The sequence below is a fragment of the Copadichromis virginalis genome, linkage group LG17 (genome assembly GCF_057382275.1).
Source record: "Copadichromis virginalis isolate Kocher_CV1m ecotype Utaka linkage group LG17, C_Virginalis_male_GT1.1, whole genome shotgun sequence".
Lineage (NCBI taxonomy): Eukaryota > Metazoa > Chordata > Actinopteri > Cichliformes > Cichlidae > Copadichromis > Copadichromis virginalis.
Window position 1 is genome coordinate 345,677 of NC_140634.1, and position 18,908 is coordinate 364,584.

Here is an 18,908-nt window from a genome sequence, read left to right on the forward strand (position 1 = left end):
CTGCATCAATTAGGTTTCTCCTGACGCAGTGCATCTGATGTCATGACGTCTCCGCCTTCTCCAGAATTTTCTACTTGCGGTTGAGAACAACAATTTGAGAGGCACTTGGCTGCAGGCAGGACCTCGTGAACAATTTGGTCAATAAGGTAACGAAGATATTACTTTTTCCATAGTCCTTGAAGGTAAGTCAAATGTAGAACACATATTTTAATATATTAGATATAAAAATATTCCAACTGTATTGTTAAGTTTGTTAAGCGTTTAGTAAACTGACCTGACCAAACCGCTATCATTCAGCCCTGCTAACATTAGCGAAATGTCAGACCTGTTGGTAGTTTGTGCTTGGACATGTAGGTTAAGTTAGTAGTTTTCCGGCGGTACTCTCTTGTTTTAATATCGTAACGCTAGCTTAAAGTTGTGTATTCATGCAGTGTGTCGGTGTTGGCTTACTGTTAGTTATTCATTAGCATTAGCACATTATAGCGGCAAGCTGGGCCGCGGTTCTCTTCAGACTACGTTACTTCGGGCGCGTGCATTTATACACGAGTGGTTGTTCGCAGTATGCCTGTCGGCGCGAATAGTTCACGCGGTCACGGCCACGGGTGATGTAGGAGGTAAAGTTTAGCTGTGGTGGCTCCAGGAAGCATGCATTTACTGCCGCTTGCATTGCTTTCAATGTACATAACGTTAAGAAGGCGAGGAGAAAGGGTGCGTGCAGCGCTCGTACACGCACGGATCAGAGCAGAGTGAAGCTGACCCCCCACCCACTTGAAACGTAAAGGCAAATAGGCGGAGCGGTTAGTGCTACGTTTGTGCTGATTTGTGCAGGTAAAATTAGCGTTTGTGCTGCTACGGTTTCCGAGATATTAAACTTTATTTTATAGGTCATTCAAAGGTCACCATCCCCCCAGACTGCTCCAAAACAAACCAAAATGGTCTACTTTTTTAGTGCTACGTTTGTGCTGGTTTGTGCAGGTAAAATTAGCGTTTGTGCTGCTACAGTATCTGAGATATTAAAAGTTATATTTTTTGCTGATGACATCACCATCCCCCCAGACTGCTCCAAAACAAACCAAAATGGTCTACTTTTTTAGTGCTACGTTTGTGCAGATTTGTGCAGGTAAAATTAGTGTTTGTGCTGCTACGGTTTCCGAGATATTAAACTTTATTTTATAGGTCATTCAAAGGTTACCATCCCCCCAGACTGCTCCAAAACGGGCCAAAATGGTCTACTTTTTTAGTGCTACGTTTGTGCAGGTAAAATTAGCGTTTGTGCTGCTACGGTTTCCGAGATATTAAACTTTATTTTATAGGTCATTCAAAGGTCACCATCCCCCCAGACTGCTCCAAAACGGGCCAAAATTAGGGGTGGGTTTTTATAATCGATTCATCGATTAAAACCGATTCTGGCTTGGATAACGTAAAATCGATTCATTAAAATCCTGAATCGATTTTTTTAATATAAATTTATTTTGTCCGAAATGCCAGAATCTCTGGTGACATCTCACAAAATTTCAAGAACCACCAAACAGTAAATGAGAGCAGGTACAGGGATTCTGCACATAGACTTAAACACACAGCGCGACCCGCGGATCAGAATCAGTTAGATGTCGCCTTTCTCACAGTCGGGGCTGAAAGCCGACAGCTCGCTGATCCGGGTCCGCGCTTTGTGTTCACGCCCTTTATGCGCTGATTCTAAAGCTGTTAGTTTGATCTCTCTCCAAACAATATTGACCGAATCAGCAGCAAAAGAAGATCCAAACGCTTCACATAAACATCGTCATGAATTCACTCTTTTACTGTTTTGCTTCCGTTGCGATGCGCAGCTCTCTCTCTCTCTCTCCCTCTCTCCCTCCCCCTCTCTCCCTCCCACCCTCTCTCTCTCGAACAGTTTCGCTTTCTTCATTATTCGCTTGCTTGTTATGCACAAGTCTACTGTTGTTTACAGCGCTGTCGGCCGCTGTTTTTTTCCCTTTTACATTCTTCCGAAAAGAAAACCTCATTTCTGCTGTTCAATACTGAACAAATTTAAACTTTTTAATATTATTCAAAATGCAAAATGCTTAGCCGTGTGTCTAATAAAACCGCTGTAACGTCAGAGGTAATGTTCATTAATTAATGGTTTTCTTTCGTTTTTGATGTACTGCAGAATATTTTTATAAAATCCCAGGCCAGGAAAATCACCTTCATGTTTTTCTGTGTTTTATCTTCAGCTACTTTGACACAAAGGCATCTGCTGTGATGCTCACACCTTGGATAAAGTCTTGCGAGTGTCAGCTTCCTTTTTATAGATACAAAAATATGTAAATGTTCTGATCTGAATTATACTTCTGACTGTCAAAATTTCCCAGATTTAAATCGAATCTAATCGAATTAAATCGAATCGTGGATCGAATCGACTTGGGACCTTGTGAATCGGAATTGAATCGATTCTAGAAATCAGTGACGATACCCAGCCCTAGCCAAAATGGTCTACTTTTTTAGTGCTACGTTTGTGCTGGTTTGTGCAGGTAAAATTAGCGTTTCTGCTGCTTCTGTTTTAAAGATATTAATGAAAATGTAAAGGTCAACCAGCCCCCCCACATTACCCAAATCCAACAAAAGTGGTATCAAACGTTTGTGCTACGTTTGTGCTGGTTTGTGCTGCAAAGATTTTCGTTTGTGCTGCTATCATTTTAAAGATATTAATAACAATTTCTAGAGGTCATCAGAGGTCAACCAGCCCCCCCCCCCACATTAATTAAATCAAACAAAATGGGTGTCAATCAACTGTGCTACGTTTGTGCTGGTTTGTGCTGCTAAAATTTTCGTTTGTGCTCCTTCTGTTTTAAAGATATTAATGAAAATGTAAAGGTCAAAAGGTCAACCAGCCCCCCCACATTACCCAAATCCAACAAAAGTGGTATCAAACGTTTGTGCTACGTTTGTGCTGGTTTGTGCTGCAGAAATTTTTGTTTGTGCCATTATTATTTTAAAGATATTAACAAAAATTTCTAGAGGTCAACCAGCCCCCCCATATTAATGGAATCAAACAAAATGGATGTCAAACGTTTGTGCTGGTTTGTGCTGCAAAAATGTTTGTTTGTGCTGCTAACATTTTAAAATGTTTAATAAAATAACGTCTTGATGGGTGCTTAATCATCCAGGTAAGTAAATCCCAAAAGGTTGATTCTGTTCATCTGGACATTTTCAGTTGGAGAAACGTTTCGTCACTCATCCAAGTGACTTCTTCAGTCTCAGCTGACTGCAGGTTTCCCCAGCCTTATAAACACCCGTGAGTGAAGTTGCCCCCCCTACCTTCTTCAAATCGAACAAAATTGATGTCAAACATTTGTCCTGCAAATTATTTTGTTTGTGCAGGTTATGTTTCCCTAATTTTATAAACAGTACATGTACAGTGAGAGAGAGATGTTACATCTGTCTTCACTTGCATCCCAGTCATAGAAGCGTTGGAGGTCGTTCATAAGAGATTACAGGATCATCCCAACCTCAGCAACAGGACCACTCTCAGCACTGATCAGTTGTGTTTGCTTTTGGAACTGTGTCTTAATTCCACCTATTTTGCATAAGGGTCAGTACAGGCAGAAACCTAGGTGTGCCATGGGTTCTCACAGGCCCCTGGTCAAAGTCACCAAACCAGTTCGTAAGCAGGTACAGGTGTGGCCAGAAGGGTCCTCAGAGGCACTGCTTTTCCACCACAGGCCGCCACACACGACAACACCACAGACTTTCAGGAATATACAGAAACTGTCACTGCCTACATCCCAAAATGCATCGATGATGTCACAGAGACCAGGACTATTACTGTCTGGGCCAATCAGAAACCATGGCTCACAGGTCAGGTTTAAATGCTCCTAAAGTTGAAAAATGCAAGCCTTCAGAGCCGGGAATTAGGTGAGTCTAAGAACAGCAAGGGCAAACCTGTCACGTGGCATCAGCTACAGCAAAGCTTCAGCGACAGCAGAGATACTTGGAGGCAGTGGCAAGGAATACAAACCATCACAGACTACAAGCCCACTCTACAGACCGTGGTGACACAATCCCCAGACAGTGTGTGGAGATCCCTCCACCATCATTACTGAACCCAAGAAGTCATCTATCTCCTGCTTTAAGGACTACCGTCCTGTCAAACTCACCTCCATCATTATTAAGTTAAGTGCTTTGAACGGTTAGTCATGCATCAAATCAAATTATTGCTTTCCCCCAACCTGGATCCATTTCAGTTTGCATACCGGTCAAAACGCTCAACCGATGATGGAATTTCAACTGCCCCTCACTCAGCCCTCACACATCTGAACACTAGAGACTCATATGTCAGAGTGCTGTTCATAGACTTCAGTTCAGCATTCAACACCATCATTCCCCAGCAACTCATTCACAAACTGGATCTGCTGGGGATCAGCACCTTGCTGTATAACGGGCTGCTAGATTTCTTGACAGGAAGACAGCAGATAGTACGGGTCAACAGCAACACCTCCAGCCCAAGAACACGGAATACGGGGGCTACCCAAGGATGTGTGTTGAGCTCCCTTCTCTTCACTCTGCTGACCCACGACGAGATCTACTACAGGGGTGAAGTTAACCATCTGCCAGAGTGGTACAGCAACAACAACCTGTCCCTGAATGTGGAGAAGACCAACAGTGACTCTACTTCCTCTGCAAACTGAGAAGCACAAGAGATTCAACCCCCATTATGAGCACCTTTTACAGAGGCTCAGTTGAGAGTATCCTCACCAGCTGCATCACTGTGTGGTATGACTCCTGCATTGGGTTCTGCAGGAAAAAATGACAACGGGTAGTGAGAGCAGCCGAGAGCATTGTGGGGACCTCTCTTGCCTCCCTCCCCAGGAGATCTACTGCACCTGCCTCATCTGGAAGGTCGTCTCCATTACAGGTGACTCCACTCATCCCTTCAACAGCGTCTTCAGTTTGCTGCCATCAGGAAGGATACTGAAGAGCCTCCGGGGCAGAACCAGCAGACTGAGAGACAGCTTCGTCCATCGGGCTGTCAGGATGCTGACCATCTCTGGATCGAGAAGGGGGGCCCAAGGGTACATCTTTCGCCATCCTACAATGCTGTGATTGTAGCCATTCCCCACTTTCTGTGAATGGTACTCATGGCCATTGATCAATAGGCTTTGATTAGTTGTCATTGATCAATGGTCATAAGAATTTGCATACTAACAATCATGGAATTAACCCCCCGGCACATTGTTCATTCAGTGGCGCTAGTTTCCTTCACTATGCAAATGTACTGTTTATATGGTTGGGGAAACCTGCAGTCAGCTGAGACTGAAGAAGTCACTTGGATGAGTGACGAAACGTTTCTCCAACTGAAAATGTCCAGATGAACAGAATCAACCTTTTGGGATTTACTTACCTGGATGATTAAGCACGCATCAAGACGTTATTTTATTAAACATTTTAAAATGTTAGCAGCACAAACAAACATTTTTGCAGCACAAACCAGCACAAACGTTTGACATCCATTTTGTTTGATTCCATTAATATGGGGGGGCTGGTTGACCTCTAGAAATTTTTGTTAATATCTTTAAAATAATAACGGCACAAACAAAAATTTCTGCAGCACAAACCAGCACAAACGTAGCACAAACGTTTGATACCACTTTTGTTGGATTTGGGTAATGTGGGGGGGCTGGTTGACCTTTTGACCTTTACATTTTCATTAATATCTTTAAAACAGAAGCAGCACAAACGAAAATTTTAGCAGCACAAACCAGCACAAACGTAGCACAGTTGATTGACACCCATTTTGTTTGATTTAATTAATGTGGGGGGGCTGGTTGACCTCTGATGACCTCTAGAAATTGTTATTAATATCTTTAAAATGATAGCAGCACAAACGAAAATCTTTGCAGCACAAACCAGCACAAACGTAGCACAAACGTTTGATACCACTTTTGTTGGATTTGGGTAATGTGGGGGGGCTGGTTGACCTTTACATTTTCATTAATATCTTTAAAACAGAAGCAGCAGAAACGCTAATTTTACCTGCACAAACCAGCACAAACGTAGCACTAAAAAAGTAGACCATTTTGGTTTGTTTTGGAGCAGTCTGGGGGGATGGTGACCTTTGAATGACCTATAAAATAAAGTTTAATATCTCGGAAACCATAGCAGCACAAACGCTAATTTTACCTGCACAAATCAGCACAAACGTAGCACTAACCGCTCCGCCTATTTGCCTTTACGTTTCAAGTGGGTGGGGGGTCAGCTTCACTCTGCTACGGATCAGCCGTGTGAGAGGGAGATGGTGTGCGGCAGAAAATCAAAATTAGAAATCATAGAAGAAAGTATTACGCTATTGAACACAAAAAATACAGCCATCAGATTTCTTGTAGACCTAGCACACTTCTGGTCTGTGTCTGAATACATATATAAGTACATAGATGCAGATGAACACTGTAAACATGATGAAAGATCGACAGACTAACTCGAACATATCTTTAATCTTTAGGACTTTGGGTAGCGCTTCCTTTCCTTCCTGTCAACCTCTCCAGAGGGGTGTCTGCTGATGGCAGAAAGATTACATCACCTCTGGTTGGAACCCTGGACAGTGCCACAACCTTTGGCTTGGTGTCCAATGTGATGCCCCATCGCCACCTTCTGACCTAACTTCTTCTCAGCTCTGTGACTACTTCAAGAGGGGCATTCCTGTGTGGAGGCGTGCCAGGCAGCTCGTTTTACCTGTGAACTTGCGTACTTTCAGTTTATCAACAACAAAGGTATGCAAGTTCAAAATAGTAATGTCTCATTTAAACTTAATTCAGTTTTACACTGAACAGGAATCGGCTTTATATATAAACCAATTGCAAAAAAAAAAAAATGTACCTATGGGCATTTGGGTTTTGTTTTTAAACTTTTGTTTTGAACTTATCCCTTTAAAATCTAATTAGAGAGGGCTGGCTACATTTGATGAATACATTTTGTGTTTAAATGATTCGCTTTGTGTTGGGCAATGTGGCAAAAAGCTGAGATGAGATCTAGTCTCATATCACCATATTGATATATTGTAATATTGCCCAACTCTCCCTCTGTGTTTTCTCAAATTATTTATATACACCCAGTAAAGCGTGTCTCTTTGTTCCTCCAGTGCTATGCTTCATGTGGAGATGCAAGGACTGTGGGACAACATTAACAAAAAGATCTGAATTGCTCAAACACTACAAACTGATTCATAGGCATTACGGACGAGGCCACTCATATCCATGCACTTATTTAAATTGTGCATGTAGGTTCAAGACTTGGAACGCCCTACTGAGCCATCTATCAAGAAATCACCCTGCCCAACAAGCAGTCTCCAAAGCTGCGTCCACATTCACTTGCCATATTTGTGGCCATAATCAACTCTCCACAGAAAGAGAATATTTTCAACATATCTATCAGCATCTTAAAAATAAGGAGACTGTAACATGTGTGTTCCAAAACTGTGAATATAAAACCAATGTCTATGAGAACTTCAAAAGTCATAAATACAGAAAACACTCTGGTACAGTGAACACATTTAAGCCTGGAATAAGTTCTGTTGATGAATCTTTTGCCAGTGTTGCCAGTGATATTTCAGATGTGGAAATTATAGAGAGTGATGTAAATTTAAATTCTGCTTTTGACAATGGGTATTCTGAAAACTTAGAGAAGGATATTGAGCTTAAAATTGCTTCAGTGCTCCTTAAGTTGGAACACATCTTTCTTGTGTCTAATGCAGCTGTAGATGAGCTTTTGCAGGAGTTAAACTATTTGATTGGTTCTGTTTCTGTGGCGATTACCCAAAAGACTATTAGCCAAGTATTACAAGACAACGGATGCCAATTTGACCAGTCAGTTGTTGAAAAGCTAGCCAGTGTACTCTGTGAGACAAACCCTGTAAAAAAAGCAATTGGAGATAAAGGTCCACTTTCCAGTCCTTGGAGACGAAAAGCATACTATAAGAGCCACTTTAAAGTAGTGGAACCAGTGGAATATATACTTGACCGAAAAAATAACAAGTCATTCCAATATATTTCAATTTTAAAGTCTTTGCAGCATATTCTTGACTGCCAGACAATCTTGGATCAGGCTGTTAATTTGAATACTGTAGATAATCAGCCTCAAAAAACTTATGTGCACTACAAAACTATCTTCGATGGTGACTTCTTCCATGAAAATGGACTGTTGTCCAAGCAGGAAAGCATTTCATTGATATTATACATTGATGAATTCGAAATATGTAATCCCCTTGGTACATCACGGAGGAAGCATAAAATTTGTGGATTGTACTGGGTTTTGGGTAATTTGCCACCAGGCTGTAATTCTGCTTTAACCTCAATCTATTTGGCTGCTTTAATCAAAAGTAATGATCTGAAGTGCTATGGGTATGAGAAAGTGTTAAAACCTGTAATTAATGATCTTGTAATTTTGGAACAGAGTGGGATATTTCTGTCAAAGTTGGGCAGAACAGTAAAAGGCACTGTTCAGTGTGTTGTTGCCGACAACCTTGGTGCACACAGTATTGCTGGATTCTTTGAAAATTTCTCAGGGACATACGTATGTAGATTTTGCACTGCAGAAACATCAGAGTTCCAGACTATTGAAGTCAGAAGTGAAGTCTTTACTTTAAGAACAAAAGACATTCATGCAGATCATTTACGAATTATCGAGGAAAACAAATGGCCCAGTTATTATGGTGTGAAATCAAAGTGTATTTTGTCAAAGCACCTCTCACATTTTGATGTTACCACTGGGTTTCCACCTGATGTTGTACATGATCTTTTTGAGGGAATTGTTCCTTTTGAACTTGCGCTTTGCCTCAATTTGTTAATCAAAAAAAAGTATTTCACATTATGTACATTGAATGAAGCAATATCATCTTTCAACTTTAAGTGGGCTGACAAAACAAATCGACCTCATCCTGTGGCTCTCAGTTTTGCATCCAAAAAAAGTGTAGGAGGGAATGCACACGAGAACTGGAGTCTTATCAGATTTTTGCCTTTGTTCGTTGGGCAGAGTGTACCCTGTGAGGAGCCTGCTTGGCACATCTTAACAGACTTGAAGGACATTGTTGATCTTGTTGTCAGTCCTGTTCATACTGAGGACTCCATTGCATATCTTGGTTTTAAGATCTCCGAGCACAGAATCAAGTTTCAAGAGGTTTTCCCAGATGTTAATCTTAAACCAAAGCACCACTACTTGGAACATTATCCATACTTGATCCGTAAGTTTGGGCCACTGGTTGCACTATGGACTATGCGATTCGAAGCAAAGCATAGTTTTTTTAAAAGAGTTGCAAGGAACATCAGATGCTTCAAAAATGTACTTCTTTCCCTTTCACAGAGACATCAGTATCAGATTGCATATCATTTGCATGCAATTAGCTTTGCCAAACCCCCACTGGAAGTAACAGATGTTTCCACTGTTCACATTGATGTTCTTAACAAGGACATCTCAAATGCACTGAGACAGAAGTCTCCAGATATGGACAATGTGTGCTTGGCTAAAAGTGTAGCATATAATGGAATAATCTACAAGTGTGGGATGATCTTGATCCACGGCTCACTGGGAGGACTGCCAGAGTTTGGTGAAATCATCCAAATGGTGATACTGCAGGACAAACTAATCTTCATTCTGAAAAAGCTTAGCGGATGGTATATGGAACACTACAGAGCTTATGATCTCAAAACATCACCAAGCAAAGAAGTGGAACTTGTTGAGCCACAAGAACTGCATGATACCTACCCACTGGCAGACTACAATATTAGAGGGATGCGTCTTGTCACCTTGAAAAGATATGTCCATGTTTAAATGGTGAGGCCTCAAAATATGATAAAGTATTTTCTTAAGTGGGAAAACAAAACCCAGACCCATACAATACTAATGTGTTCTCAGAACATATTTATTTTATACTGCAAGCCAAAGTGGTGTGATGATGTCATTGGCAATTCATCAGTTATGTCATTTTTTTTAATGCAGGTCGCTGGATTCCAGTCAGTGAATGCTAATCCTATGCTCTCCCCCCTTCTGCTTCTCTTCTCTTTTTCTTCTTTCCTCTCCTTATTGTCTCCTATATTCTCCTCACCTCCTCTCCTTCTCTCTTCTCTTCAATGTCTCCCATATTCTCGCCATCTCTCTTCTCCTCCCTTCTCCTCTTCGGTTTGCCTTCTCTCCTCGCTGCCTCAGCTGATCTCCACCTCTCCTCTTCATTTTCTCCTCCCCTTTCCTCCTCTCTTTGCCTTCTCTCTTTTCCTCTAGTTTGACATTAAATTCTCCTAATTGGAAATGTCAGTGGTTTACATGTTGATCCTCACTAACTGTGCTTGTGCTTTGTTCTCAGACCACCATGGCTGGTTCAACACCTGCAAGACTGAAGGTGATTTTAGGAGAGAACAACATTGAAAAGCTGACTCTTCCAAATGGCATCCCAGAGTCACTTGAAGACCTTCTCAGCACGATAAAGACTACCTTTGGGTTAAAAGGTAACTTCAGACTGCAATACATGGACCAAGACTTTGGCAACGACTTCTTTAATCTGAATTCTACCACCGAACTTCGGAATTTGGGGACAATCAAACCTTTGATCAGTGCCGATCAGTCCACTTCATCTCTGTCTCTTTCATTTGAGTCTGATGACGGTATTTCGGTGGCATCAAATGACACAATTATCCTCTCATCCCCTGAATCTATGTCATCTCGAACACAACAGTGGCCAGAAGACTTTGCAATTCCCCAATTTTCATATGACACAGAGCTACAGCTAGAGAGGGGGAATACTGAGTACCGTGTGAGCCAAAAAATGTTGACTTTAAGCGCCCGAATGCTGTCTGATATCCTGAAAAGAGTTGCAGAAGAAATTTACCGTTACAAGGCCTATCCAGAGGATGCACATTTCTGCGCAGCTGCAGAGGCCCTTATCAAAAAGCACCCATGTTTGAAAGAACCTGGATCATTCAATGGCTGCTACGGTTAGAAACAACGACTGAAGTACAAAATGGCAAACTACAGGACCCAGCTCAAATTACAGGGGTGTCCAGAGCTGTGTGTAAACTCACTGAAATCTAAAGCTACTACAGATGCTTTCCCTGCTAAAAAAGTGAAGAAGCCAAAACGTTCTGAAGCTAACTTTTATCCATCCTTTCCTACTGGTGAGACTCTGGACAGCATGGAAAAAGTGAGACTAGAACTTCTGACAGAGATCGGGATAAGGGACAATGAAAGGGTCATCGCAGACAAAATGGCTAACACGTTTGCCTACAGACGACATGAGGTGGTAAACCAAGAACCAAGCATTCAGGAACTGAAGGACAGATGGCCTGCACTCTTCACACAGAAAGAGGTAAGAATGGAACTGAAGTGATCGAAGTCTGTATGCTTCGGGATTTATTGCAGTTAACTTTCATGAATCGGTCATAACTTGATTTGGTTGAGATTTTATAACACTGAACTTAATGAAAGAATTTACATTTTGAATTCCCATATATGTTATACTTTTTGGGATATAGACATTTTGGCATACAATCAGTTTCAGCATTTTGTTCCATAATACAATATCTACTGTCATTTGTGTTTTGTTTTTAGATAAATACAGAGTTCCAGAGGCTCATGGCTGTTCCTCTTGAGTGGAAGTTCATGGCCCAGTTAGACATGCACTCAAGTCAGCTGATCAAAGTCATACGTGCCAAAGGAGGAGCAACACGCCAAAAGATTGCGAACATCTTGGACACATTGGACCAGGTAAATCTGTACCATCAAACAAGATGCTTCGTAACTAAGAGGGCTGTCAAAATATATCTGAATCCAAAAAAATATATATATATTTAACTGAATCTTTCATAAAGACAATATGGGCAGGCCAATGCTAATCATGGCTTTCATATGCATGAATGTTTTTAGCGACTCCACTGAACTCATCCCCTTTTCTTTCTGTAATGAATCTCTGGGCTTGTGAATTACTGTTTTTAAATAAAGTACATGTAAGTTAAGCAATAAGAGTAAGGATGTCTGTCTTATGAAATTTAGAGTTTAAAATTACTCAACATTTGTTGTTCTAGACTGTGGACATTAATCATCGGAGGGAATGTGTGCTGAAAGCCCTCACCATCTTCCTGGGAGAAGATGCAGATGGCCTGATCAAGGAATACCTTGTAAGTTTCAACAGTTTGTCAGCACATCTTGTCAAAGGGACACAAAAAAGTTAACTGTTAGAACAAACATAACACGTGAACCCTAGTTGGATTGCTGACATGTATTTATTATCATGACCATATTGGACATTATGTAATTCCCAGCAACAACACATTACATATCGGATTGACTTTGTTTTAAGTAAGACGGGCTTACTTGATTATTTAAGTTCAAAGGAATAGTTTGACATGTTGGGAAATCTTATCTTTCTTGCTTACAATTTGATTAGAGTCAGATTGATACACCTCTCTCTGCTGTTTCTGGTGTGTGATGACACCCAGCCAAGAAATAGCCCAGCACATAACACATATTGGTACATCACCCAAACACTTAATCACAGTAAGAAGTGAGGCTAATGATGATTTGTGTTTGTGTCTTGTACCCCTCTGTAGGACTGTGGAGCAGATGATGTTCAAAGGGACCTGGAGGAGGTCACCATGGCAGTGTATGTGATTCGGAAGGAGGGGGAGGGACTGCAGGAGCCACCTGAAGACATTGGCATTGTCATTGAGGGTGTGGAAGTGTTGCATGAACTAACTTCAGTTGCCTCAGCTTGTGCCCTGCTTCTAGGTTTGATCTATGCACTCAACCTAGCTTATCCAAAACCCTTTCGCTTCACTTTTGAAGTGCTCCAAAAAATCTTCATGCAGCTTGATCAGCACAAGATGTCCCCCAAAGTCCAAAATCTGTATATCAAACTTCAAAGCTCCCAGTAATGGCACAGAACAATGACCAACAAATGGCCCTGTGCCATAATGCGAAGGAACAACTGTGTTTGGACATATAGCATGTAAAATATGTAGTCTCTTTTGGATGTTGGGCCTTTTTTATGCTCCAAGAGACCTCAAACCCCAATTTAATGTGCTTTTATGGTATTTTTATTTATTTTTTAATTTTTTTTCAGACATATTTGCCTTCGTTTCAAGGGAAAGGTTGCATTTCAGGTTTGATGTGCTCAGTTATACAACAAACTGTTGTGACATTCTAAAACTCTAGAGGAGTGTTTATATTTTTTCATCCCCATTGGTCAGCTACACTGTTCAGATATTTATTCATTGGCTATAGCTGAAGAGAAGTTTCTGTATACTCTTGGGGCACTTTTTCATAGTTGACACTGTATGTGTTAAGATTGATATTTGTGTAATACTGTGTTGCACTTTACACTTTGTTGACAACTTTGTGGTCCTACTAAGCATTACTTGCATTTTGTGCATATGTGTTTCAAAAAGGACAAATGTGTAATGTATTTGACCAAAAGCTGTGTTGGTTGCCATAAAGGTAATACTTTATTACATTTATACAATAAAGCATTTAAAAAAAAAAAAAACATTGGATTTTGAATTTTTGAAAAATATTTTCAGGCAACTTAAAATTTTGATTTAAGCTTTATTATACAAACTAAAATTTCATTTTAGAGTCACTACAAAAAGTAATTTACACTAAACCACATTATTAGGTTAGCAAAGAGCAATATTTTACTTTTGGGTTATGCAAATTATTGGGTTGGAAAAACTGAAAACTTTAAGTTGAAATGTCTTAATTTTAAGTTGGATTAATGCAAAATGTTTATTTGACAGCAATTAATTTATTAAGTACATGTAACTTAAATCAGTTGTGTTAATTTAATGTATTAACTTAATTTCAAAGAACTTAATTAAATTTGGTGTTACCAATTGAAATAATTCAATTAAGTTGGTTCAACTATTTTCTTTTTTCAGTGTGTGTCATCAACACCACTCTCCTCATTTCCTTGATTACTTTCTTCCTCGTTGCCACCACCACTCCTTGTTTCAGGAGCAGGCTGTTCTTCACGTGCTTGTGGAGCTAGCTTGTTCACCTTGTATCTGTAAATAAAACCAGTGAAGGTCAGGTCAGTGTGATTTCAGCTGTAAGTGGTCACCAACAACAACAAACAACAAACAGGATTTACACTCATGCCAGATTTACCTAAAACATCTGGAATGCAATAAATTTACTAATGAAATCCTGCCCGACTGTGACATGATGTTATTTATAGTTTCCTTGGTGATCATTTATGGAGGACTTAGTAATTCAGAAGATGTTGATATAAGTTATTGCTCCAACTTGGTAGATTTGGTGTGATCATACCAAATTCTTTAAAGGATATGACTTTAATTCAGGCATTGTTAAGTTGTTCTACTGGTGTCCATTTGAGCAACTGGAGGCTTTAACTCTTGGTTAGTGAGCTTCAGGGTTTTAAACTGTGTCATATGTTGTCATATAACTCACTACAAACACAATTCAAAGGCAGTGACAGCAGTGAGCCAGGTGTGATTTGTAAACATAAGAAACATGGAATGGATCCCTGCCACATGTGTGTGCTGGAGTTTCACCTGTGACATAGACAAGCTTGTTTTCTTGGAGCCTGCTGAAAGGAGGCATACTGGATATTCTAAATTAATCTGTTTGCTAAGTTACATGTATTTTCACATTAAATTCTGCGGATGAGACACATTCTCCGTGTGTTTCAGTGTGTGAGATACGAACATGGTGACAGTGATGGTTGAGGTGTGAATTAGAGGGCACTAGAGCGAAGACACATTTTAAGATACTCAGGTTGATGTCTAGTGGGCCTTGTGGATTTTGTTCCTGGAGTGGTTTACCCACCTGTAGTTCGGACACGGCCCGGAAGTAACTAGGATAGCAACCTTGGGTGTGGAACCCCAAAAAAGCTTGTTCATGCTTGCGTCCCCCTGCTTGTGGATGCACAGGCAGGCCCAGCGGTTTCTGGTTAGCCAAGGTTGGCGACTTGAGAACTTAGGACTCGAATTAGCCTCAGTATAAACAAAGAGACTGCTGTGTAATCACGGGTTGATGTTTATTCCAGCGTAGAACAAGATACATATTATTAAAAAATCACAGGTTGAGTTCTACATTGGGTAAAAAGGTTGAATCACTTGCTTCAACGGTAAAAATTGTTGATTGTTGTGTGCCTGTCCCCTGACGAATGTGTTTAAAACAAAATAAGAGAAAAGAAGAGACACAGAAAAGAGGGTAATTCGGAGCCACATAGAGACAGACTTAATTGGGTGAAATTCTCAGTTGTGTAAAAACAAAAGTGAAAGGTGAGTAGTGATGTGAAATATGTTGGGTTTTAAATCTGACGAGGAGAAAGGAGAAATAAAGGGAGAGTGGAGAACTATTGAGAAGCAGAGAGAGGAATGTTTTGTGAGACTGGTGTGCAGTTTGTGCTGTAAAGGTGGGCATGTTGCCTACTTGTCTATGAAGCAGTGATGAAAATGATATTAAATAAGTGTCTCAGTGTGTTAATACAGGCTATGGACCTGGATCAACCGTCCACCACGAGCACAGTGGCAAGAGCAAAATGATAGATTAACATAATGGGAACCACACCCAGCAAGAATCAGCAGCTGTGAAACGGACAGCAGCGAGGAGAGAATTAGAGGAAAAATTAAGGTTTTAAGAGCACACAGCTAGCAGAAAGCTAAGGCAGAGAGAAGCTTTGCTGGATCTGCAGCTCCACTGAACCCACATAAAATTAACCCGCCTACTAATGCACACACATGCAATGAAAATCAGCTTACACTCATGAACACGTGAAGATTTTTCAGCAATATTAAAGCAGGGAAAATTAACATATACTTGTTGTTAAATTCTAAGTTCATGCACTACTAACAAATGACATCTATGGGTTGCAGGACAACAGCTTAACTTTAAAAAAAAGAAAATAAAGAGACTGGTATGTAAACATGTACCTGTTGTCCTGGCAACTTGGTGGGCTATGAGTTGATTATGTTATTAAAAAATAAAAAGTGGGGCGAGAAGGCTGTCACAGGGCCCGGCCCAGCCTTTCTCCCCTATCCTTGTAACACAGCAAACACAACATCATTTTCCTGTTTGTACACTCCTGTCTGTTTTTTGTTTTGTTTTTTCTCTTTATGCTTGATTACAGACTGCTTTGCCGGCCCTGGAAGCCAAGGCTGACCTGGACTCCAGCGCTCCTCTCTACCATCTTTGATGTGACCCTAACCAAACGCTGCAGCAGCTGGACCCAAAACAACAACCTGAAAATGTCAACGGTGCTGCAGGAAAGGGATCTCATGCAGAGACGGAGGACGCTAAACCCAAGGCCTGTTTCATTACATGAGGGAAATTCCCAGACAGCTTCAGCTGACAGAGCAGACGCCCATTAAGCCCGGATAAAAAGTGAGGCTGAGCAACATAATGCTGACCTTGATAACTCTGCACTAACACTGTGCAGGGCAGTGATGGACCAACACGGATGATCGGGCAGCAAAGAAAAGGGCGTGACAGAGACAGAAGGAGCAACTGAGGTCAAAAGCCACCTCAGAATGGACAAAACACTGGGACGTGGCGTCTTTGGTACAGGGACGAGGCATGATGTCTTCCACATCACCGGGACCCTCTGCAGACTCAGACTCAGCATAAACAGTTTATGAAAGACTCCACACAGCTGGGGGGCACAGGCCTTGAGGATGAGGGGACTCACTCCGTCTGGTCCAGCAGACTTGCCTGAGTGAAGTCTCCTCATTTGCATCTCAACCTGGTATTGAGTGAAGGTGATGGGTGGGGGAGGGGTGTCAGGAATCTCACAGGAGGCAACATGTGAAGAGAGAGGCTGGCACAGTGGTGTGGCTCTGGATTCCAGGCTGACTGCAGGTGAGGTTGTGGGGGTGGGAGCAGACACTGTGGTGTCGAATCTATTGAAAAACAGATTCAACTCGTTGGCTCTATTCTCACCTCCCTCAGCTCCCCTGCTGTTGGTTGGCCTGAATCCAGTGATGGTCTTCATGCCCCTCCACACCTCTCTCATGCTGTTCTGCTGGAGTTTCCACTCCAGCTTCCTCCTGTAATTGTCCTTAGCCTCTCTGATCTTGTCCTTTAGTAACACCTGGATCTTCCTCACCTCCTCTTTGTTGCCCCCTCTGAAAGCCCTCTTCTTGTTGTTGAGGAGGGCTTTGATGTCCTTAGTCACCCACGGCTTGTTATTTGGGTAACAATGAACAGTCTGAGCTGGAACAATGGAGTCGGTGCAGAAAGTTATGTAGTCTGTGATACACTCAGTAAGCCCATTGATGTCCTCGGCGTGAGGCTCACAGAGTGTTTCCCAGTCGGTCACCTCGAAACAGCCCTGTAGTTCTGCTAAGGCCTCCTCTGACCACCTCCTGACAGTCCTGGTGGTCACAGGTTCCCTCCTCACAATTGGCACATAGCGGGGGGTGAGGTGAATCAGGTTATGATCTGACCTACCAAGTGGGGGGAGGGAGGAGGAGCTGTATGCATCCTTGACATTAGCATACAGTAAGTCTAAAGTTTTCTCTCCCCTGGTGGGACAGTCCACATATTGTTTGAATGTTGGTAGTGTATTGTCCAGTGATACATGGTTGAAGTCACCCGAGATCACAATACAGGCACTCGGGTGCTGAGTCTGTACCTGGCAGAGTGGATAGTGTCACATGCAGCTGTGGGGTTAGCAGAGGGAGGAACATAAACAGCCACCAAGATGACATGAGAGAATTCCCTGGGTAAATAATACGGCCTGAGTCCAACAGCACACAGTTCAGTGTCCGGGCAACAAATCCTTTCTTTGATTGTTATGTTGGCAGGGTTACACCACCGGTTGTTAACTAAAACAGCAAGCCCACCTCCTTTCCGCTTACCGCTAGCGATGCTGTCCCTGTCCGCCCGAACAGTGTGGAAGCCTTCCACGGAAGCATTCTCATCGGGAATGTCCTGGTGCAGCCATGATTCGGTGAAACACATCAGGCTACACTCTCGGTATTCCCTCTGACTCCGTACCAGTGCTGAGAGCTCGTCGATTTTATTCGATAACGATCGCACATTTCCCATCACGATAGACGGCAGACACGGTTTAAACCTCCTCCTTGCTTCGAGCCTCCGCTGTCTCACCGTCACCTTTTTTCTTCTCTTCTGTCCTTGACCTCTGCATCCCCAATGTGTTTTCCTCCAAATTTCAGCTGGTATTTCTGCGGGCCTGGCCAGCGAGCCGGCCGGCATCAGGGCGATCAGCTGATCTCTGGAGTAAACAGTCCGTGAGTGTAGGAGATGTGCCGCGGTCCCATTCCTTGATAAAAGTAACAGTTCCACGGCCACCAGAAGAACAAAAACTCTCTCAATCCACATGATTGAGTAAGAGATAGAAAACGGAGGAAAATACAAGTCAGAAAAAAAAAGAATACATAAGAAAACAGAGCTAAACTAAGAGAAAAAGCAGGAGCGACTGTAACAGGCTGCACGCTGGTTGGCGCATGCGCATTACACACACATTGAGATTTAATTTATGCAGGAACAAAAAGTGCTAGGGTACCAGAGGTTCTAATTTCCACACAATGTTGTTCCATGAGGAAGCATAAACGTCCTGTGAATTTTCTTTTGGTTGACTTGTGGGTTTTGGCTTAGAGGTAGGTTGATTTTATCAGTGAGGTTTGGGTTGTTTTCTTTCTCTAAGAGAGAGAGAGACAGTTTTATGCTTCTACATGTCTGGAACTGGCCCTAGTATTTGTTATGGTTATTATTATTTTATTGGTTACCTTTGTTTTTGCTTTTGTTACAGTGCATTGAGATAAGGAAATCTGAGAGGTGTGATCCACCGATGGTGATATTTTGTGAGTTCATGATTTAACAATCAGCTCTTTAAACCAGGCCTGAAAGATTTAAATTTATAAAATATTCTTACTTGAAAAAGTCGCAAAGTGTGCTTCTCCATGATT

General features: G+C 41.7%; 2 protein-coding genes across 2 annotated transcripts; both read left to right on the forward strand.

The window, feature by feature from the left end:
- Nucleotides 1-6,259: 6,259 nt before the first annotated feature.
- On the forward strand, nucleotides 6,260-10,389 carry LOC146688667 (uncharacterized). Its single transcript, XM_085436880.1, has 4 exons — nucleotides 6,260-6,746; nucleotides 7,115-9,211; nucleotides 9,331-9,801; nucleotides 10,328-10,389. Exons 2-3 carry the CDS (start codon nucleotides 7,126-7,128, stop codon nucleotides 9,369-9,371), a joined length of 2,127 nt encoding a protein of 708 aa, XP_085293006.1. The 5' UTR covers nucleotides 6,260-6,746; nucleotides 7,115-7,125; the 3' UTR covers nucleotides 9,372-9,801; nucleotides 10,328-10,389.
- Nucleotides 10,390-10,920: 531 nt separating this feature from the next.
- On the forward strand, nucleotides 10,921-13,486 carry LOC146688668 (uncharacterized). The gene is made up of 4 exons (XM_085436881.1): nucleotides 10,921-11,326; nucleotides 11,569-11,724; nucleotides 12,042-12,134; nucleotides 12,567-13,486. Exons 1-4 carry the CDS (start codon nucleotides 10,982-10,984, stop codon nucleotides 12,888-12,890), a joined length of 918 nt encoding a protein of 305 aa, XP_085293007.1. The 5' UTR covers nucleotides 10,921-10,981; the 3' UTR covers nucleotides 12,891-13,486.
- The last annotated feature ends 5,422 nt before the right edge of the window (nucleotides 13,487-18,908 follow it).